The sequence below is a fragment of the Cydia amplana genome, chromosome Z (assembly GCF_948474715.1).
Source record: "Cydia amplana chromosome Z, ilCydAmpl1.1, whole genome shotgun sequence".
Lineage (NCBI taxonomy): Eukaryota > Metazoa > Arthropoda > Insecta > Lepidoptera > Tortricidae > Cydia > Cydia amplana.
This window is the reverse complement of record NC_086096.1, coordinates 4,188,651-4,212,265: the sequence shown is the minus strand read 5'-3', so window position 1 is coordinate 4,212,265 and position 23,615 is coordinate 4,188,651. Positions and strand designations below refer to the sequence as shown.

General features: G+C 40.0%; 1 protein-coding gene across 1 annotated transcript in view; it reads left to right on the top strand.

Moving 5' to 3' along the window:
* The window catches only part of LOC134661742 (otoferlin-like), a 49,563-nt gene that overhangs the window by 16,169 nt on the left and 9,779 nt on the right, over positions 1–23,615 (top strand). Inside the window, exons 13-27 of the mRNA XM_063517923.1 lie at positions 5,103–5,255; positions 5,867–6,034; positions 7,411–7,524; positions 8,420–8,599; positions 9,707–9,853; positions 10,053–10,201; positions 10,894–11,041; positions 14,206–14,398; positions 15,574–15,812; positions 16,373–16,417; positions 19,997–20,140; positions 20,830–20,909; positions 21,230–21,412; positions 22,266–22,433; positions 22,850–22,995. Of these exons, the coding sequence (XP_063373993.1) occupies positions 5,103–5,255; positions 5,867–6,034; positions 7,411–7,524; positions 8,420–8,599; positions 9,707–9,853; positions 10,053–10,201; positions 10,894–11,041; positions 14,206–14,398; positions 15,574–15,812; positions 16,373–16,417; positions 19,997–20,140; positions 20,830–20,909; positions 21,230–21,412; positions 22,266–22,433; positions 22,850–22,995 (2,257 nt within the window). The remainder of the gene's footprint in view (positions 1–5,102; positions 5,256–5,866; positions 6,035–7,410; positions 7,525–8,419; positions 8,600–9,706; positions 9,854–10,052; positions 10,202–10,893; positions 11,042–14,205; positions 14,399–15,573; positions 15,813–16,372; positions 16,418–19,996; positions 20,141–20,829; positions 20,910–21,229; positions 21,413–22,265; positions 22,434–22,849; positions 22,996–23,615) is intronic.

Below are 23,615 nucleotides of genomic sequence, written 5' to 3'. Positions count from 1 at the left end.
ATATCGTAAGAAAACGTACGTGTTTGGAAACTATAACGCCCTAGAGCAGAAACGTATCACTTTCTGCAAACTTCATAGATAAACAATGACCCACTTTCAGAGCATGAGAAATGAATAAGATAAAGATAAAAGATAGTTTATTCAAGTAGGCATATTACAATGCGCTTGAACGTCAAATAAAGCTACACCGGCTCCAACCCTACACCCCTGCCTCGAGAAGATTTAAATCCCCCCTCAATTGGAGGAGGGTATCCCAATATGGGACCGGCAACAAACTCGGCGGGATACATCTTTTCAAAATATTACATCGTATAATTAACATGCATTACAATTAAATAAGAAAAAAATACAATACAAATAATTATGTTTTAGTATGCGTCGGATAATTATGATGGCCACTACGTGAATCTGAACGTCGCGCTCGGCATGGCGCTGTGGTACCCGCAGAGGGTGCGCAACCTGACCTGCGACGAGACCAAGTGCACCAAGCCGAATAGGTGCCAGAAAGTTATGTATAACGTAAGTTGCACATAAAAGTGGAAAAATTACGGTGAGACTTGAACTCACGGCTTCTGGATCGATACTGCAGCGCTCTGCCATCTGAGCTACCAAGACCTCATCCATAGCCGGAAAATCTTAATAGCATCATTCGCAGATGTTTCTGCTTGTTAACCGACATCAATTTCATAGAAGGAGGAGGTTCTGTATTCGGGTTAGGCTATTTTTTTTTATGTACGTTCACCGATTACTCCGACATCCGTAGTCCGATTTGAGTAATTCTTTTTTTGTTTGAAAGGAGCTACCTCCAAGTTGGTCCCATATTAATTTGGTTCTGTTCTAATGATGGGATCCATGAGGAATTGAGGGAACTCCTCAATTTTTAAAGGCACATACATGGTGATTTGGGTGTTTTCTTAAGTAACTCGAGCATTTTCTCCCGAAAACCACCAATTTGATGAAATAGACCAGCGGGCTCAGCACGGTTCCATTTTTTATCCACTATCACTAAGCCCGTCACTTTCGCACTTACATACTTGTTAGAACGTGACAGGCATGGTGATAAATGATAAAAATGCGACCGTGCTACTAGGGCTGATGATGATGATTTTTTTGATGATAATGATCATGATTTTTTTATATGTAGTATGTTCAGCGATTACTCCGGCACCTGTGATCCGATTTGAGTAATTCTTTTTTTGTTTGGAAGAAGTTACTTCCAAGATGTTTCCGTATTATTTTTGGTTCTGGTCTGATGATGGAATCCATGAGGAATTGAGGGAACTCCTAAATTTTTAAAGGCACGTGTAAAGTGATTTCGGTGTTTCCTAAAGTAACTCGAGCATTTGCTTCGGAAAACCACCAATTTGATGTAGTACGACTGTAGCCTTACCATGAGTTCGATACTACCCCTGAGCAGTAGCCATATCACAAGTTTGGCATTGACATATTCGCTATTAACGTCTTCGTAACTTACTTTTTATGCATCTCGCTCGCACTAATATGCTAGTACGAGCGAGATGCAAAGAAAGTAAGTTACACACACGCTAGCAAATATATCAATGTCAAACTCGTGGTAAGCTGGTAAGGCTACTGATCGGGGGTTAGGGTTAGGGATTAAGGGGTCGGGGAATGGCGGTTGAAGGGCTGTTGCTTCAGGGTCGAGGGGTTCCTGGATCAGAGGTTGATGCGCTGTGAGGTTGAGTGATCGGGGGGTTGAGGGATTGGGTCAGTGGCGGGGCGGAGGATGAATTTAGTGTAGTGATAGTGACAGGAATTATAATTTCCCAGACGGACTCAAGAAAATTCCTGATTACATATTTATTAAAGTAATAGGTACACGAATTTAATGTTAAACGTGATCTTGTTTTTCATTCATGCGTCGCGCTCTTAACAATGCGTTAAAACTAAAAAATGGAAAAATAAAAACTTTTTACAAAAAAAAGAAAACCGACTTCAAAAAGGATGAAATAAAATATTATCCTTTTTGAAGTCTATGCATTACCAACTGATATGTTTGAAGTCGGTGCCAAGCCAAGTAGTAACAATACCAGTCAAAAATAATCAGCTTTATGGCTATAAATCCCATTAGAACTGTAGTAATAACTATTTTGTAAATGTGTTAAGTAATTCTGTCTGCCTCTTTGTCACTTTTTCATGGCTAAACAACTGAACTGCTTTAGGTGAAATTTGGCAAAAAGGTAAATTCCTTGAATTGTTTTATATTTTGAAATGTAGTCCTCTGGATAAGGGACGGGAAATAACTCAGTCCCAACCCCACACTTGCGTGCTATAGACTGTTGGAGCATTTGTAAGAAATGCTCTTTAAAAAATACGACGGCAAAAAAATGCATTGGATTTACACTATGTGCCGACAAACATGGTACGGACTGCGCCAAGAAGGTTTGATCGTGTGTTCTGAGGTGTGTTCTTAGGTACAGTCGACGTCAAAGATATGTTTACACTTTTGCACCTTACTCCTTTGTAATAAGGCGAAAAGTGTAAACATATTTCTAACTTCGACTGTACCTACAGAAAGTACGTTCATTGTCGTCGTGTAAGACAATACATCCTTATTGAATCGCACCAAAATCATGGTATGCTTCAAAATTTGGCTTGGCACCGACTTCAAACATTTCAGTTGGTAACGCATAGACTTCAAAAAGGATAATATTTTATTTCAACCTTTTTGAAGTCGGTTTTCTTTTTTTTTTGTAAAAAGTTTTTATTAAATATTAAAGTATGTTGCACAGTTATAGGGTCTGTGCGGAAAGAGAAGAGTCGTGGAATGTATGGGGCCCAATATATTCCACGACTCTTCTCTTTCCGAACAGACTCTACCACGCAGGTAGGTAGACAATTACCACGACCACTTTATATGCGTCAACCTAAATAAATAAATAAATAATTTCTTTATTCAGACAATATACAGTCCACATTTGTCTACACTAAAATTATACAGGTATTTTTAACCCTTTACTGCATACGAAGCCATTTAAGGCGGATATAATATTCAACTCTAGTGACAGCTTTAAAGTTCAAATTTAAAACAACTAGTTTTATTTTTTAGATGCAGTACGGGCCTAGCAACGCTCTCGGTTCTTTTATTTTGTTCTCTTTAATTTCATTTAAATAATTTACATTTATTTCTGTTTTTAAATTAATAGTACTATTTTTTAAAGTAGCTTTCAATAAAAAGACTTCTCAAAATTTTATTGTTTACCATTTTTCTACTAAAAAAAAGTAGGTACAGCTATCTATACCTTTTTTAACCGACTTCCAAATCTCAAAAGGAGGAGGTTATCAATTCGGTAGTATGTTTTTTTTCAGAGAGTTAAAAAAAGGCGAGTGGCGTGAGTAACAATTTGAGGCGAAGCCGAAAATTGTTAATAAAGACGCCACGAGTATTTTTTGACTCAGTTAAACAACGTTGCATAGAATATTTTTTCTACGACCAAGCACTTACTTTGAAATAAAATTGTAAATTTAACAAATATTTTTCATTCAAGAAGTAGCAAAGAATGGAGGGTACGGGCGGGAAAAGAATGAATGAGATAAAAAAACATGTCTATGGTTCACTCATCTGTCAGACATGACAATTAAAATTAGGTTGGCAACAATGTATTTCATACAATATTTTTTAAGTGGTGATTACACGAAGTATCCTAAGAGTGCCAAAAAGATACTGCGTGTATGCACAAATACTTTTTTGAGCAATAGACTAAATACAAGACAACTATAAGATAGGGGTTTAAAGGTGTGTGTACGACCCTTTAAATGACAAATAAAAGTAAGGGAATAGAAAAAATATTTATTTCAATATTTGTTTCAGCTAACAGTACTCAAAGGCAGCAACAGCAATGAAGAAAGGGAGATGGCAGGCCAATTATACGCGGATTTACCCAACGAGTTGAAGTACAGATGGGTGCCACAACTGGTACCCATCGTCGCTGGGTGCCTTTGCACAAATGGCTACCTCTCCAACTGAATATACAGGACTTTTCACGTTATATACCTACTGCAACGCTTAATAAAATGTATTACACTTTGACATACTGATATTTACAAATGTTTGTTTCCTTACCTTATAGTTAACTAAACACCCACCATTTACTGGACGTAGCACCAATAATGACACATATAGGTACCACAAATCCTTTAAAATAAGGCTCCCAGTCCAGTTCACATATCTGGCGTTACCACGGGCGGCGCGGTAGTGCCCCCGCAAGACGAGCCAAGTGAAGCGCAAAGGCACTACCTATATCTACCTTTTCTCGAAACGCTTCGTCGTTTTTGTAACCCTTTAAACTTAGGTGTGGATTAAACCGGATAAACAAAACTCTCGGGATATGATGTCAATATCAGACTTATTAAACATAGGTACAAAGTTTCAATTGAAGGGATGTTTACAAAAACAACATAACTGACTACACTGGTTGACACCTGAAACGATTAACAATTTTCTTAAAAAAGTGTCAACCGCTCTAATCAGTTATGTTGTTTTTGTAAACATCCCTTCAATTGCATAGCTCTTATACTTTAGATATTGTTGAAATAAAAAAAAACGAATTCGTCACTGACTCACTCACTCATTGAATTGATACTTCATACTTTTACTTTTTTTGTTATCGTATCCGACATCCATATCGGCTATCGGTTCGGACAATGTGAAAACGCACTTATTTTCATAGGAATTTGACGTTTGAAGTACCTCTTCCATACTCACTCGAATGGAGCAGCCCGATAGGGAAGTACAGTAGCCATCAGATATATCGGAGCGGCCAAGGTGCTCACAAATATCTGAGCACGCCTCTATTGCCAAAGCGTTAGAGTGCTTGTTCAGATATTGTGAACACCTTGGCCGCTCCGATATACTTATCTGATGGCGACTGTACCACCTTATTACACAGAAGGCGGTGGCTGTTGGTCATCGTCGTAGTACAAAAAAAGGAATATTTCATGACCTCTTGATCCCCCTCCAGTGTGAGCAAGACGATGTTATGCCATGGGCCGCAGACATTAAGAGCGCCTGTTGGTCAGGCACCTAATATAGCCTTGCGTCGTCCGCAAATGTGAATATCACCTTAAAATATGAGCTATTTCAGACTCCGGACGGCTGGCCGCATATATCGGTATGGTTGCTAAGCAACGGGTCCCGCGTCGCTCACGCCAAGATCACGCCCGGTGACGTCATATATTCCGTCACGCCGGAGCAGAGCGGCCGGCGGTGTGGGAAGATACAGACGGTTTATCTTAAGGCAAGCTCGGGGGCCGATTTAGATTTATGAGTGCCGAGCTCAAGTTACACTAGGACTTGATTCCCGTACCTGGATCGATATGCATCTATTTTCAGTGCAATACTAGCGCATCCTGTTTTCCGTTTAATACTCGTTAATACATTGACTTTTATAAACTTCGTATATTGTATAGTTGCAAATCGGTTCATGTCTGCTTTGGTGAATGAAATGATTCAAATGATATTCTGAGTGATGACAATAATGTTAATTTTATAATTAATTTCCTTTAATCCTCACTCGCAATAAAAAGCGACATACTTGTACGAGGGAAATGCTCGCGGGAATGATAAGTTGATAACAAAATTACATCAGTAAAATGTCGAAATGTAAGTTCGGATTAAGCTGCGTCTTATGTAAGCGAACAACTCGCGAACGCGAAGCGAAGCGGCGAGGCGGGCCCACGGCGTTCGCGTTCGCAACGAGATCACCCACGTAGGTAGGACACTTCTGTAGGTATCATATCATAGGGTTGATTCACCCTGCGCCGCATCGCTTCGCTTCGCGTTCGCGTATTGTTCGCCTACGTAGTACGCTGTGGCCTCCGTGTTCATTCGCTGTTTGCATTGTTACAGCCCATAAAATGCCTTCATCACCACCCGCTGGAGTGCTATTGCATCTTCGGAAAAGTAGAGCTGCTCGCTTGGATGGGGTTGTTCAGGCATCGCGCCATGTTCCAGTATTGTATCCCAGACGGGTACAGAAGTACCGAGTCGGGCCTTGGCCTCGAGTGTGAGACGATGGTATGTGTACATTACTGTATATAAAGATTATAAAGGCAAAGCGAAAGTGTTAGCTTAAGTCGGGTCCTGACAGCGCGCAGCCTGCAAGGCTGCTGTATACTAGACGGTTATAGGAGCACGGCCACGGGCCTTCGATTCGGGCATGGGGCCATTTCAATACGATTTTAAGAATAAGTTTTATTTTTTACTGTGTCTTCGATTATCACACTCGATGCGAATAGAAGTACTTAATACTGAACAGAATGTCCCAGAGAGGTCACAATGTGGCTAATTCCGTCATAGGGACTATTCCGTCCACGAGCGTAGGTATATTTCTTTGATTTTCAATCGTACACTCAGGGCTGTTTCAGAATAGCGTATTATTACGCCCGTATACGGTCGTTTCGGCGATACGAGGTTATACGTGCGTTACATTTCCCTACATTTGGTTTTTACGAGCTTACGCGCGGGTTACTTTTTCCTACATTTGGTCTACGCGAGCTTACGCGCCGTATAAAACGCTGGCCTGAAACTGCGCCCTCAGGGCGCGTGTACACGGTGCCGCCTCCGCGCCGCCGCCTTGCGCTGAAAATAGTCTTGCTTGATGCAATGAAACATGCGCGCCATGCCCGGCGGCATTCATTCAATTAAAACATTAATTGAATGAGTGCCGCCGGGCTTGTTTCATGCAGGTGATAATTTTGGACACCGTTCAATCAAATATTTCCATAGTCGGGATGTGATTAAAATAATATTGGACATCATTGTCATTACAAAGGACGGAAATGAATGCTTAAATATTGGCCATATGTAAACAAAAATTGTCGTGTATCATATTCAAGGCTCTGAAAAACGCCCGTAATTTTGAAAACAAATCTTACTTTAGGATCCATTTAAGAGTCGAAAATGTTCTTTCACGGTCTACTACGGATGTCATTGGGGCATATTTAATCGTTGTCATCATTGGTATAAAGAAGTCTACGTACGGAACAGGCTGCCGTATTCGAACTATAAGATATTCACAAGAGACGACACGTACTAGATCCATTCTAGATACGTTATAGTTTAGATTTCAACTAGTTCTTTTTTGCAGTGCAATTCGGGCAACCAATGTCACTTTTACGATAGATCGTGTTAGATATCTATTAGATGTGAATTAGATCTCTAAGTAATATCTTGTGGAAATCGTTCAAGAGTATCTCCAGAATCGCGGAAATGTCAAATTTGACAGGTTAGAACTTAAACATATCATTATCGTATCTTGGCGATGTCTAGTAGATGTCTATTACAAAATCCGAATCGGGCTAAGGGTAATGTTATCAAAATGACGGGCGTTTCTCCGACCTTGAATCCATATTCTGTGAAAAACGAATACCTACTTGTTCGTTGGTTCGCAGTTCCTCGAATGCTGCGTGAACATCTATCGAGCTAAGCTGTGCGGCTCGAGCGATCTCAGCGGTCTGTCGCCCTTCGTGAGAGTCCACTTTATCAACAACGTCAAAGACACGCAGGTTTAGCTGTCAACTTTTACCCATCCTATTGTGTTTTAACTATTTCGGTCCTGGTGGTAACCACCTATTTTCATACATTCGATCCCTTAACCTTTTGGACGCCAATGACCGATATATCCGCACCGTAGGTTCAACGCCAAAGACCGATTAATCGGTCACAGACCACAGAACAACTTCGACCTACGTGGATATAAGTACATAAAATTGAACTTCAGTTTTGACACTTCAATGATGTGGCGTCTGAGTGACAGCTTTTGTGTTTGACACGGCGTGGAAAAGGTTAAAAAATAGAATAAAATTGTGTTTACCCTTACTCATAAGCCATAAACTACTACAAAAATTTCGCCTTTATTACAATAAACACAAATTTGTTAAAAGTGTGTCGAACACAAAATATAAATCCACTGAAATACTGAAATAGTAGTCAATCGTATAAAAGTTCCATCACAGATCAGACCACTGTTTACCTTTAAACGAGCAATTCTTGCATATTTATTTATTTATATATATTTCGGGGATCTCGGAAATGGCTCTAACGTTTTCGATGAAATATGGGGGTTTTCGGGGGCAAAAATCGTTCTACCTAGGTCTTTCTTATCTCTGGGAAAACGCTAATTTTTGAGATTTTATATGTTTTCCGAGCAAAGCTCGGTCTCCCAGATATTTTGAATAATAAGTAATATAAGTATGTCAAAATACCGCCTTCCCAATTTATTTGGAGTGAGTAGTATGTACCTATGTCATGCGGTGTGGTATAGCTGTTAACTTACAGATGCTGTATATGGTCTCTTTACCGTGCGTTTGTATAAACATAAATCTCAGTAAACAGATGACTTTTTTGTAAACGGCGCTAAATCAATAAGTACATAATTTTGTAATCCGTACTCGACCACAGGTATGTCAAAATACTGCCCACCCGGTTTGGAGTGAGGTGCTCCGTATATCGTACAGCGCTAACGTGTCACCCCAACGCCTGGCGGCTACTCCACCGGAGATACTCGTCGAGGTGTATCACTGGGATGCCACGCAAAAGGTAATACCCGAACCCCCTTCCGAACCCCGTCTATGTTTGAGTGTGCGAGTTCTCGCGCGCTATCTCCATACAACTTGCGCGATTTCCAGTATGGACTCGCGCGCGTAACGCAACTCATGCTAGACGGTCTGGTATGTCAACATATACCGCCTTACGCAGCGTACTGCGTAGGCGAACAACACGCGAACGCGAAGCGAAGCGATTCGGCGCGGGGTGATTCTATCCTTTGATACCTATAGAAGTATCCTACGTGGGCGATCTCGTTGCGAACGCGAACGCCTTAGGCCCGCCGCGCCACGCCACGTCGCGTTCGCGAATTGTTTGCTTAGGCCTTGGTCTCCTATTTTATGCTATACGCGGCGTCTGACGTTAGCGTCAACGTTCCTGACCAAAAAAGACGCCAATGTCGAAGTTTGAAAGAGACCACACCAATACATGTCTATAGTATTATGACGCAGACACTGTAAGCGGCCGATGGCGTTTATAGAAGACCTTAGCCTTACCTAAGACGCAGCGTTACTTCGGTCACAAAACAGATACAGTACAGAAATCAATCTACATACAAAGTGCGCTCGAGCAACGCACACATAGACACTGCTCACAGACACTATATCTCGGACCGGTTGGCAAAGAGAATCGGTTGGGACCAGTGCGAGCGCGAGTGTCAACAGCTTGAGACTTGAGACACGCGTCTATGAACTTTTTTGTGCAATAATGGAGAAACAAAAAAAGTTATTATACTTAACTGTTCAGTGGACAGTTGTTTAAATTCAACATTAAACGGTGAATTGTCGTTTTTTACGCTACCAGTGGTTTCAGAGAGGTAAGTAGGTATCTGCTTGTACTTCGATGATTCGTTTTAACGTTAAACAGAACAGTTAGGTCTGTAGGTAGGTAAGCACCCCGCCCCGGCCACTATACTTACTAGATACGAGTGCCACTACCACGATAGTTTTTTGTGTATAAGTCATAGTTGACAACCCTAGAGCGACCGCCGAGCGTAGGTATGAAAAGTGAAGTACATACCTACATGTGATTGACTTCTGTACTGTATCTGTTTTGTGCTTCGGTCTACTAATACAATGGAGGGGATTGTGTGTTTGACTTTAGTAGATGTACAGTATACAAGTCTATTTTACATTATCCCAGGGTAAAATCGATCTGCTCGGTCGCGTCACATTGACGCCTGAGTTTTTGGCCCAAGATTTGGAGTCACCGCCTGCGCTGGACTGGCGCGACCTTCATCTGGGGGCAGAACACGTGGGCAAAATACAGATGTCCGCACAACTTATGCAAGTAAGTAAATAAATATAGAGTAGGTATAGGGTCACGTAAGTACACAACAAAATCATGTAATTATTATACAGGAAGACAAAAATCGGTACTTTTACCCGACACTTATGTGAAGATCTCGCTCTGCCGTCTCTACTAGACTATCCTAACCTCATCTTATCTTTACTAGCCTATCGTAACCTCATTTTATCTTATCTTATAGAACAACGAGCACGTGCTAAACAAGGCATGGAGCAACAGAGCACAGGAACTACTCCTGAGGTCCAGCGACATAGTCGTCCGGACTGTGTTGACCTCTGCATTGCCGGAACCGCTCCCCCTGCATATATTGCCTGCTAATATGAGTTACAAGTTATTATTATTTTATGTCACTTTGTCTGGTAAAAGTTGTATCATAAGCGCCATTTGCACCATCCCACTAACCGGTTAAACCGTTAACCTAGTGTCAAATTGTACTCCAGATTTAACCGGTTAACCCCGGGTTAGTGACTGGTGTAAGTGGCCCTAAGAGTCCAAAATGCCGCTCCAATACAATAGAAACTACGCTCTCACATTAAAATAGTATGCTTACATTACATGAATCTTGTCATGGACATTAACATTGTATATCTGATATATCTAAGTTGCTAAAAAAATATATATAAAGAAAATAGAGCGAGTAGAAGTTTTGTATGTAATACTTGCTCTTATATAATATAAATAATAGTCTTGTAAGTATAACACGATAAAGTAACAAATCAAATGAAGACCTACAAAAACTGTTAAACAAAACGCAATCAAATTCTTGAGGTGAGTTTGGGAAAAGGACTTACATAACACTGATTTAAACTTTCACGATTTTTACACATTATTAAATTGTACAACGGGACTTAATCGCGCCAAGTTTTAAGATTACCTCCGACGTTTCGAGGACGGCGTTGTCCCCGTGATCTCGGTGTCTTCGGATAAACGTCGGAGGTAAATCTTAAAACTTATATACGCGATTAAGTCCCGTTGTACAATTTAATATGGACTTACATACTGGTTTTCCATACTTCTTTTAGAATTGACGTATACTTTTGGGGTCTTCGAGAAGTGAGCGTCACGAACAAGCCTCTGGTGACCCTGGAACTGGAGGACATCACCATAAAGTCGGCAATAATTACACAAAGCAAGTCCAACTGCAACTTTCCCAATGCAAGGATTTCACAGGTGACGTAATTAAATTGGTAGTACAGGGGCCACTTTCTCAAAAGCTTGTAACTTGCAATACAAGCGGATGTCACTTTTTGACAGCTGTTGTTAGAAAGGGACTTCCACTTGTATTACAAGTTACAAGCTTTTGAGAAACGGGCCCGAGATGTAGTGCATAATTGTTTTCCATCGTATTTTCCCGGAAACGTTCGTATTTGTCATGATCATGATACTTCAGTCAACCTCAGTACAGTAAAATGACTGTTCGGATGCCCTAATTGAACCAATCGATCTGTAATTTTAGCACAAAAGCGATTGAGAAATAAAGTGGACACAACAAAAAAACAAGGGTTTAATTAACTCACAGATTTGTATTTTAGTTTATACCCTGCATACACGCATTGTATTGGCATTTTCTATCAACCATTGTCACCTTGGCTAGGCCTCCTGGTGTACTAAATCACGTTATCATCATCATTTTAATAAGAAAATAAAATGTCAAAATAATTTTAAACATACCTACAGATTTACGCAATTACACAAGATGGCGCGTTACATAAATTTATATATTATATATAGTTGGATAAACCAATTTTTCAGTAAGTAAGAACAAAAAAAAGCTATAGGTACTCATCCTTTTCTTTTGGGTGCTAGTGCTAGTGTAAGACAAAGATAGTATGATTCTCTCTGTCTATGTTTGAAATGAGACAGTCCTTTGACAAACTATATTTACCACCCCCGTATACAAACCTCCATGCAGGAGTGGTACCTTTTCTCTGCAGCTGACTGTATCTACTTATAAAATTTTGGTATTTCCTTTGAAGTAAGTATATTATCAACTGCTTATGGTTTTATTCAATAACAGCTAAGCGCTATACGTTTCCAGTATTTGACGGCGAACGAGAAGAAATCTTTTTACATTACTCAACAGAAAGGAAGTCTCGAACACAATTTACGTGATTTAAATAATCCTTTTAATACCTATGTTTTTTTTTTAAATTATAATTCCGGATTAAAACATCAGTTAAACTCTTGTAGTAGACACTGACATGTATTTTTATAAACATCTCTAATAGTTTCCCTTCTACGTCTGTATTCAGCCCACAACTCCCTATGTCGTCTCAAACATAGGAACCCTACGTTACCCACGGTAGGTAATGGTTGACAGACAAACAATAAGACCTAGGTTATACATCACCATATCCACGTGCAACACTTCCAGCACCAGTATAGGAAACAAAGTCGAAAGGCCCGAAGGCACACTAAAGCCACAAGCTATCAACAACTTTTCAACAAAATACCTCCATGTCCCACTTTGGGCTAGCGTGATCTTAACTAATGAATGAAGCACTGATAAATATAAAACAAAAGTTATTACAAGCAACAAAATGTTAACACCATAATTAAAACTGACAACAATTCTTATCTCAAAGAAATACTCTATAGCGTATACAAATAGTACTTCAACGAAAGGCAATATCCAGCAAAATATGTTCGCTTTCAAATATTTCCTGCTAACTTCATTGTTGTTAACTTTGACGATGTCTAAGTAAAACATGGATATTGTAACAAACAACCAGTGGGTCATTATAATTCTGGGCACTAATAATAGTAGCACAATCACGATTGGGGAGAACTTGTAATGCGCACACAAATTGAAGCCTACCATATTTATAGCACTGGCGAATACGAGACTTAAGAACACATAGTGGTCGAATTTCCTCCATTTTGATATCACAATCCAGGAAATGGCTCCAAATGTGAGACTAATAGTAGATAATACTATTAATACTAAATTGATAGCATACAGGATGAGAGCGCAGGTGTAGACTGCTTGGTGGGCCGGGGTCTTGTTTGCTAGCGTGGTCGTATCACCTGTCAAAAGCGTCCCGAATTTGGACTCCCCTGAACCTTCCATGTTTTGTGTCAAAACTTTAGGAACACTGGACTATTTTTTTTTTCTATTTTTTTTACAGTTATTTTTCGTTTGAATTGTTTCGTACCTGTATATTAATATGTACGTAATAAGCTTCACATATGCTTTTTCAAAAAATGTCTATAATATACCGTATTATTTTATTATTACATTATTTTAATAATCTCACTGTCACTGTGAAATCTCAAATGACTTCACTTTTGATGCACTGCGAAACAACATACCACAGAAATTAATAATTAAAGTATAAATAACCAATGGCCATATAAGTATGTGCATTATAATAATACAAATAATTGTATTTCGTATCGTTTTCCTCCTGATTTACCTTTTTAGAACGGATTTGTAAGCGATTTTAATACGAGTAAGATTATTATAAAAGTTATACGCTCCTAAATCTGTAAGGGCAAAGTCGATATTTAGGTCGAACCATAATACGCTCATTCGATAGTTAATAACCACACTAGAGTAATAAGGATAGACATATGTATAACCACTTAAGTAAGAGTGAGATAGCGCTTTACAAATAAACACTTCCAAGATGTCGTTGTTTCAATAATCAGCCCTTACAAAACAAATCTTATAGTAGGTAGTTAAAAAATCGAAAAAAGTCAAACGAAGGGGCATTCTATGGTTAATAATGTTAAATATCTGGGAGACCGAGCTTTGCTCGGGAAACATATATATAAAAACTCAAAAATTAGCGTTTTCCCAGAGATAAGACCTAGCTAGATCGATTTTTCGCCCCCGAAAACCCCCATATAGCAAATTTCATCGAAATCGTTAGAGCCGTTTCCGAGATCCCTGAAATATAAACAAGAATTGCTCGTTTAAAGGTAAAAGAAATACATCAAATTGTTTTCAAATATTTTCCATAATGTCCATATCCAGAGAGGAAAATGGGGACTACGTTTGTATAGAAAAGCCGTCCTCCACTATCCTCTTAAGTGACGCTTCCTCTATCTAAAATACTTTCGTACATTGACTCACTTGTTCCTGTCTCTATCGCACGCGCGTAATTATATCATTGCTGTCTCACCCATGATGCCAGCGGTCAATGACACTGTGCGACCGGGACAGCAATATAGCAGCGTGCGATAGAAAGAGGAACAGGCGCGTCAATGTACGTAATTCCTTGTGCTTAGCATCCTTTCTTTACTCTCTTGTTGTTTTTGTGTTGTTGTTTTGTTTTTGTGTCTTATTGTTGTGTGTTGTGTTGTTGTTGTTACTTGTTATTTTCTTTCAGACATTCCAAGGTAACTTGACCAACGGATCCCAGTTAACCATCAAATTGTTTGACACAACCACCTTCGGACGGACCCTGCTCGTAGGTTCGAATGTGAAGAAACCTGAGAAATACCTTCTCACCTGGCTGCCTAAGAGTGAGAGGGATGAAAAACTGCTTTTGAAGCCTGTAGTGAACAATCTCTTCATGCAAGGTGATTGTGGCGGGACATTCTCTCATAATATGCCTGTGGTTGCATCTAATTGCTACGAATCTTTTCATACATATTGTATGGGTCGCGGCAATTAGACGCACATATTTTTTGAGAATGACCCTGATAACGAACCTAGCTGCCGCCATACAGTGGAAGTTACGCTGTCATTTTAAAACGACATTCTGAGATAACATGAGATTTGACATGAACTTCCAAGTAACATACCTACATACATACCTATATATTATATTATGTTTGATAGGTATTAGGTCAGAAATCAGAGCGAGTAGAAGTTTTACATACAAATTATTTGCCTATACCTATTATTGTATTTTAATTTTATCAATGAAAACTTGTACCAGACATATACAGTGTGGAAAGGTAAGTCAGGCCCTGGAGGAAAACTACCTTAAATCCTTAAGCTGGCTCATTTTACTTAATGGAGACATTCCTTAATTTTAAAAAGAAACAAAACTGCATTCAAAGTATTTTTCTTTTTTTCTTCAATTTGGCTTGTCTAAAAAAATCTTTCAGTACTAAATATTACATTTTATGGATATTTTGTATGGCAGACGAGTTTAAGACCTAATGTTTCTTGGAGAAATGTTATCATTAACATTAACTGTATAGACTAGTAGAATAAAATTGCGGGTTTTTATTTTTTAGAATTTTTAGTCGGTTCGAGTCCCGGGCGAGGCAAACGAGTTTTAGAAAATCTTTGAATGCAGTTTTGTTTAAGTAAAATGAGCCAGCTTAAGGATTTAAGGTAGTTTCCCTCCAGGGCCCGACTTTTATCTTTCCACACTGTATGTTATCTAAATCTTCATACCAGATTTAAGTAATGTAATTTAAGCATCTCTTTTAAAATGAGAGAATCTTCGTACCTCTGGAGCAAACTTCCATAGGCTACGCTTTCGGTACAGTTAGGTACAGTCGCCGTCAGATATATCGGAGCGGCTAAGGCGCTCACAAATATCTGAACACGCCTCTATTGTCAGGGCGTTAGAGTGCGTGTTCAGATATTGTGAATACCTTGGCCGAAAAAGAAAAAGGCGGCAAATTTGAAAAATGTAGGCGCGAACGGATATCGTCCCATAGAAAATTTTAATTTCGCGCCTTTTTTTACTGACAAGATTTGGTTGACCAGCTATAAATTGCACTTTATACCTCAACAGTAAATCGCAAGACATTTGTTAAAAGAAGCTTGACATGTCCCGTTTCCGAAAATTCTAAACCCTACAAAAACGAAGAGGAGAAAAGTCCAAAAGTGAAATGGGACATGATGAAGAAAATGTTCTTCAAAAAGGATTGCGAGGAAGAAATAATGCTGCTACCTATTTACTCTAAGGAAAGAGAGAGCGCCGTGAAAGAGACGGAAGATGATTGGTGGACGAGATATTATACTTCGTTAAATGTAAGTACCTTCAGCAATTTATCTTTAGCGGTGACCAGCCATCGGCCAGTTTCTGATTTTGAACCGAACTATTTCGCTTGGCACTGATTTCAAACCGTTTCAGTTGCTATAGTTCATTTTTTTTAGTATTAGAAATAAGGTAAACAATCTTGATGTGTCTTTTAATTGAAAAACACATTTTAAAAATAAGTTTCGGCAAATATGTAACAATTATGAATCTAATACGATCATTTATATTCTTCTGCTTTCATAAAAATTTTAAAAAGCGTTTTTCAATTAAAAGGCATGTCAAGATCGCTTACCTTCTTGCAATTTCTTTCTAATGCTAAAAAAAAACGAACTATAGCGCATATAAAACGGGATAGTATTATATTTTATACTTTTTGAAGTCAGTTTTACTTTTTTGTAAAGGTTAATTTTTAGTCATCTCTGCATTTTTTCTAGAACGATTTATGTAATAGGTACAGCACAAACGAGGTTTGAACCCACGATTTTTACCATCGTACACATATGAAAGATTAAAATCGAAATTAAAGTAAATTCGACCTTATTTATTACAGGAAAAATCGTCTGGCGACAGAGAACTGCCCTCCAACCGGATAACGGTAAGTGCCTTTTAGCTTTAGGTGACTTTTAGCTTTGATTTAGTAGCGATGAAGTCGCAAAAAGGCCGCGATACAGTCGCGATGCTGTCGATGATCATATAAGTCAGCGGTCGGCAACCTTTTAGCAGCCAAGGGCCACATAGTACATAGTTAACGAAGTTGACGCGGGCCGCACTTTGTTAATATTTATGGCTAGACTAGACATTGTCGTGTGTCAATATTACATACAAAATAGCCAGGGAGGCTCGCGGGCCGCAAGTGACAGGTTCACGGGCCGCATGCGGCCCGCGGGTTGCCGACCGCTGATGTGTCATAAGTAATTTATTAGTAAAACCAATTTACACGTTATAATTGTGGAACACATTTAGGTACATTGGTCCCACTGCTGGGCAAAGGCCTCCCTCCTCGACGACGTATCCCGGTCTTGACCCGTCTCCCACCAGTTCCTGTCAAAGGCGATAAGGCGACATTATATAGCCCTTGCTACACGGTCGCCGACAAGCCCCTCAGACCGCGTGGCCTTGGTCTGGACGGACCGTGTAGACAGTTGTTTCCAACAAAATTTGACCAAAACTGACCAAGGACAGACCAAGGTCAGACGGTTAGAAGGCTTGTCGGCGACCGTGTAGCAAGGGCTTATGTCGTAAAAATATACCCTCACAGCCATATTCGAACTTTAAGATATCCATATCGTTTCAATATGTCATATTTGACGTATCTTAAAGTTCGAATATGGCTGTCAGTCCCAAAGTAAACACTGATACTGCCGCGATAAAACCAGTATTATTATTATTTATTTATTTAATTAATAATGTACAGTGATATTCTTAACTATAATCATAGCCCCGCAAAACTCAACAATGAGTTTGACTGTGGGGTCATCAGTCTCTGGTTAATATGTAACTTAATGTAACTTAAAGTAGGTAAATTAATTACTACAATGTGTCATGGTAATAGAATAGAATAGAATAGAATAGAATATAATTTATTCGTAAGCACAAACAATACGTAATGTTTTTTAACTAGTAGGTATCAATACACACATTATGTAAGGGGAGTTAGTAGCAATGCTAAATCAATACATGCAATCGCGTTTAAATCAAATTAAAACAGCGCTGCATCGTAAACAGTTGCGTGTTTGTATCGCTACAGCATCATTTCTGTCGCACGATGCTAATGCGACAAGGGGCCACATGTCACCTCGATGATCAAGATTCATGCCGGCTGTACACTCTCGGCCGAGACCTCTCGCCGAGAGTCTCGGGGGAGAAGTCCTCGACGAGAACGCACCATGTACACTCTCGTTGCGTCATTTGAACAGCGGATATCGTCTACGATGGACCTAGAAACTGCTGCTGCCGTTGCTCTTTGTGCTGTTAGCTACTACAATTAATTACTAAATAAACGAGAATGTACATGCTTGATCTCGTTTGCGGCGTTTGCCTCGCGAGAGCGAACGAGACCCTTTGACTCGGCCGCAAAAAACCGACACGCGACCGAGACGTACCGAGGCGAGACCCGAGCGGGCGAGACAAGGCGAGAGCATCATGTACACTCTCGTTCTCGGTCTGTCTCGGGGTGTCTCGCCGAGAGTGTACGGCCGACATCACGCGTTCACGAAAGGCGCTACGGTCGCATAGCCAACGTGCCAATCGTTAATTCGTCATCTCTATCACTCATGCGACAGTGACAGTTGCATTTCGCTCGCTACGGAGCGTTAACTATTGCACGTTGGCTACGCACCAGTCGTCGTGTTACCTCCTTTACGCCGTTAGGAACTAAAATACATAGTAGTTGATGTTGAGTTGATGCAATGGGGTTGGCCGTTCGAAGCATTTAGCAGATGGCGCCATCATCAAGCCCTGTCAGTCCCTAGAATTGTAAAATTTTTGTAACAGTGAAGCTGCTATAATCGTGCTCTATTTTGCTAATAGGAATATATTTTTCATTATTTTTATTTTTCAGTTTTTACACTTCTTAAAATCGAGTGTCTATTATTAAACATAAGTATGGTTTATGCATATAAAGGATATAATTATTTATTTATTTAATTTATTAACTAACTACCAGTCTATCGATATCGGTATCGGTATCGCCGATTATTTACTTTAAATATCGGTATCGGTATCGTATCGGCAAAATCATGTATCATTACATCCCTAGTTTTTTTAATGCCCTGGATGCCAGCACTTTAAGCCAAATCCCATAGAAAAAGGGGCAAGCTATGATGGCGACATCTATGCATACCTTTGACAGTTGCCAACCCCATAATGAAGATCCCATTTCTAAGAACTTAGTGATTGTAATATGACTCTGTGAGTTCTGCTAAGCGGAAATAGTTTAATTTTTTTATACATATTATAAATGGGCTTACTCATGGCCACAGACTAGCCGAGCCTGCCCAGTAGGTGCCTGTTCACCCGTGATTTGAAGGTTGCCGGGTTATATGCGCTCGGAAATATAGACGCCGGCAAGGAATTCCATTCCTTGGCAGTGCGCATAAGAAACGAGGAAGCAAAGGGCTTCGTGCGAATTGGTGGAATATCTACTAAGGATGGAAACCGGCCGTGCGTCTAAAAGTCCGATGGTAGAATGGGGACGGTGGAATAAACTCGTGTAGTATAAGCTCTTGAGCACATTCCCCGAAGATATTAGATACGTGACGTTTCAAGCGCTATTAGTAGGTGCTTTGTTGAACTTGTAATAAAGTTGAGTAATTTTCCGTAAACTGCAACTAAACGAAACGGAAAAAAATGTCTAGTCTACTTGGTAGGTACAGTCGCCTTCAGATATATCGGAGCCGCCAAGGTGCTCACATAATCTGAACACGCCTCTATTGTCAAGGCGTTAGAGTGCTTGTTCAGATATTGTGAACACCTTGGCCGCTCCGATATATCTGATGGCGACTGGATTAGGTACTGTACATACTCGAAAATTTGACTTTGGCATTATGATTAAAGTAGATACCTAGGAATAACTTCGTATGTGGGGGAACTTTTGAAAATTGCAAATATGTACCTTCTAAACTAGGAACAATTTCTACTGTAGCAATAGGACGCAAGAATGCCTGGGTAAGCGTTGCAGATAGTGTATGTTGTGTATGTGTGTGTATTGTCAAAAATTCGCTTTCGATGTTTAATCAACCCAATGTACAGTCACGCTCCGTGATTGTTACGCCATTTAGAGTCCTAGCTGAATTGGTTGTTCCATACTTACGCTATGGAATGTCCAATTTAGCTAGAACCCTAAATGGCGTAACAATCACGGAGCGTGACTGTACCTTATCTTAAAAATAATATCGTCCCTTAGCTGGCACACAAACCAAAAACTTTCTTAAAATTATCAAAATATGTGTTATTTGTTATTACCTTAAAATATTTTTGTTACTTAAAGTAGGTATTTAAGTAAATTGTAATTTAGAAAATTGGGTCCATTACGTACTTAGTGTACTTACCTATGTAACAGGCTGGTATGCAAATAAATATCTCTATATCTCTAAAAAAATCAACGATTTTCCGGCTCCGTAGATCGTTAACATTTAGAAACGATTTTTAAGAACGATCCTAATGTTTGTACCTATGTTTCAAGATATACGATTCCGAGTTGGAGGAGCAGCCGGACTTCGCCAGGTTCAAGGACTGGTGCGGCACCATCAAGTTCTACAACAGCAGCAAGACCGGGTTACCGGACGAGGACGAAAAACTGCGCTGTGGCTACTTGAAGGTCTAATTAGTTTTTGGTGAAAATTTTCTTTGTTTCCCATAAAGTTTTAAGTCATTATTGTTTGTCATATTATCATCACTGCATAGTATAAAACAAAGTCGCTTCCCGCTGTCTGTCTGTATGTATGCTTAGATCTTTAAAACTACGCAACGGATTTTGATGCGGTTTTGCGGTGCGTAGCCGGGGCGGGTCGCTAGTTATAAAACTAAAACCGTTAACTTTTCAGGATTTTTGTCAGGTTAATCCTGTAGATTGGATTGGGTTAGATTTGTTTTATGGCAATCCTGAAAAGTGACGCGTTTCTGAATCAAGTAAATTATGAGTAACGAAAATGCGGGCAAACAATACATTATGACTTTAAACTATTTGGGAAACAATAGAGACCAAAAATAATCATTTTGGGTACAAGCTTTTATCGCTGACTGTACTTTTCTTTCCACAGGCAACTAATACTCATCGACACAAATGTAATAACTCCGAAGACAATTAGGTTGCGTCGTTGGTTTATCATTATCTATCACAGTCCTACGGCCACCTCCTGATGATAGTAATATCTACATATATAATCCGACGGACTTGCAAATACGGAACCCCACACTGAACATGACCTGACATTCTCGTGGCCGGTTTTTTTTTACTTTAGTGGTTTTTAGTACACCTATTTAATATATGTATATATTTGTTGTCAGGCCAGTATAGCGCTATACCAGTGGCCGTCGCCGACGGACACGCTGGCAGTCAGCAGTAGCGGCGTCGACCTAGAACGGGGGTGGGTCAAAAAATATTATCAATCCGCAATACTCACATAACTAAAACACCCCTCGCGTCTCCTTCGCGCTTCGCGGTCAAAAATTACTTGAATATTAAATCGGAAACCGTATAAACTTTAACCAGCATACCTACGCTGCCCAGGAGACAGACTTTGGACGCCCCAGATATCTCTGGAGCAACACGACGGAGACGCGGGACTGAGAAAATGAAGCGGGCTCGTGTCGGAGGGATTTCTCATTTCGGAGCTTTGAGCTAACGGAGTCCTAGTACTGATATATCTAAGTATGTTTATAGGCAACTAGCACTTCCTTATTTCAGCTACTTCGACAGTCACCCCGACAACGAGCCAGCCCGATACCTAGTCCGCGTGTACGTGGTGAAATTATCTGGTCTGGTGACCAAGGGTACGTCCAGGTGCTACGTGACCGTGCAGTGCAACTCTAAGAAAATGTGCGACCGGGAGTCTAGCGTGCCGAGGGATGCTGAACCTGCGTTTGGAAAGTAAGTTATAATTTTTTTGTTGGTCCGGAGCGGGCATGTCCCCGGCTGGATGTGGCGAATTTTTGTCTTGTCTTGTCTATGATTAAGGAGGCAAACGGATTATGTCGCCAAACACCTGCAACACCTGCAGAAGGATTACAAGAACGTCCTGTTCCGTTGCTTAAGATGGAAGTACGCTCTTTTCTTAACCTTTTGGACGCCAATGACCGATATATACGCACCGCAGGTCCAACGCCAAAGACGTATTATTCGGTCATAGACCACAGAGCAACATAGACCTAGGTGCATATGCATAAAGTTCAATTTCTATTTTGACACTTCGGTGACGTGGCGCCTGAGAGACAGCTTTTGTGTTTGACACGGCGTCGAAAAGGTTAAAGGTTTGAAGATTCGTATCAGTCCGGAAATACCATTCCGTACCGTACATTCCAGCTGTGCGAGGCAGAAAGTTTCTGGTGAACATAGTTGAAGACTGCCGACCAACGAAGTGGTGAATTAAAATGTAGCGTAGAGCGATTTAAAAGAAGCAGCAGGGATTATCCGAACCTTTCCTCGGTGCACTTCCCAACACAGTAGCCACTCCATAACACCTAGAAAATAGAGCCAGTATTTGCTCGGTTGTTTGCTAAGTAGAAGTAGGTCGGCCCAGATACCACTGAGGAGACAGTGTGGAAGTGGATCTGCGTCAGCTTCAAGCCGATAATTGGCAGGAAATGGCGCAGGATCAAGTATGGTGTGCTCTCGTTTCGGAGGCCAAGATCCTCTTTGGGTCGCTGAGCCGTAATAGTTAGTTAGAAGTTTGCTAATGTAACTTCGACACACTACATAATTATAAAGTAGAAACTGTTTCCAGAATGTACGAGCTCGACTGTACGCTTCCAGAAGATTATCTCCTGAAGATATCGCTGGTAGACTGCGGAGCTATGGCCGACGAACTGATCGGCTGCACCAGTATTGATCTCGAGAACAGGGCCTACTCGAAATATAGGGCTACTGTTGGACTGGCTTCTGAGTATAATATGTAAGGATACGAGTGTGTATTGATGTGTCGTCGAAAACTTTCCGAAAGTGCGAAATGCGAAGCGAAATTTCTGAAATAGCTCAAGTTTTTGTATGAAACTTCAAGTTTTCCATTAAAAAATTGTTTTTAGAAATTTCCGAGAACTTTTCGAAAGTTTTGGAGGCTTTCCGCAACTTGCACTGCACATCTGTACGAGTGTGTACATATATCTAAGTGCTTTTGATAGAAAATGCAAATATTGTAATGCTCAAATATGAAGGGGGTTTCAAAGGTAGCATATAATTAATGTGCGTTTCCGATGGAATTTCAAAAAGCTCACAAATCTAACATACCCTAACGTAATGGCTTCTACATTAATTTCAGGTAACTATTGGGCCATCAAATTAGCATACATATTGTAATGAAACTTGTTTCAGAAACGGCCCCAACAGATGGCGTGACAGTGACCGGCCGTCCGCCATATTGGAGCAGCTCTGCGAGAAGAACCACCTACCCGCGCCTGAGTTCCCCGACCCCTCATCCCTGGTCTTCAACGGGGTGGAGTATAAAGACCCGGATTCTGGTATTTATTTAGAGACATATTTCCATTACATTACATTTGCAATGCAACCAATCATGACATGAATTCCGCCTAAGCCCACAAAGCCCGGGCCTATGGGAGGGGCCCAGGCAACCTAGCAATGGTTTTGAGATGGAGAAGGGTACCCCCAAAATCTGACCTCCTAGCATCCATCATATCCAGAGATCGGACAGATTGGCGTCATTGCTCGCAATAATGTGGACATGACTCCAAATTTGATGAAATAATTAATCATTTAATTATTTACCTGAGATTTAATTTTGTTCCCTAGTCAATAAATAGCACTTAAATATACTTTAAGTGCTTTTATTTAATTTATTTTAGTAATACACTGTATATAACTTGTTAATATATTTTTGATATAAAAAAATTAGTACATACAGAAAATTTGGAAAACATACCTACTGATTTTTTTTTATAAATTTACATTATAAAAAATGTTATTTATTGATTAGGAATCAAAATTAAACCTAAGATAAGAAATTAATTAAATGATTAATTATTTAATCAATTTTGGAGTCATGTCCACATTATTGCGAGCAATGACGCAAATTTGTCCGATCTCTGATCATATCACAGGCATTCACTTCTCACAGCCGCGT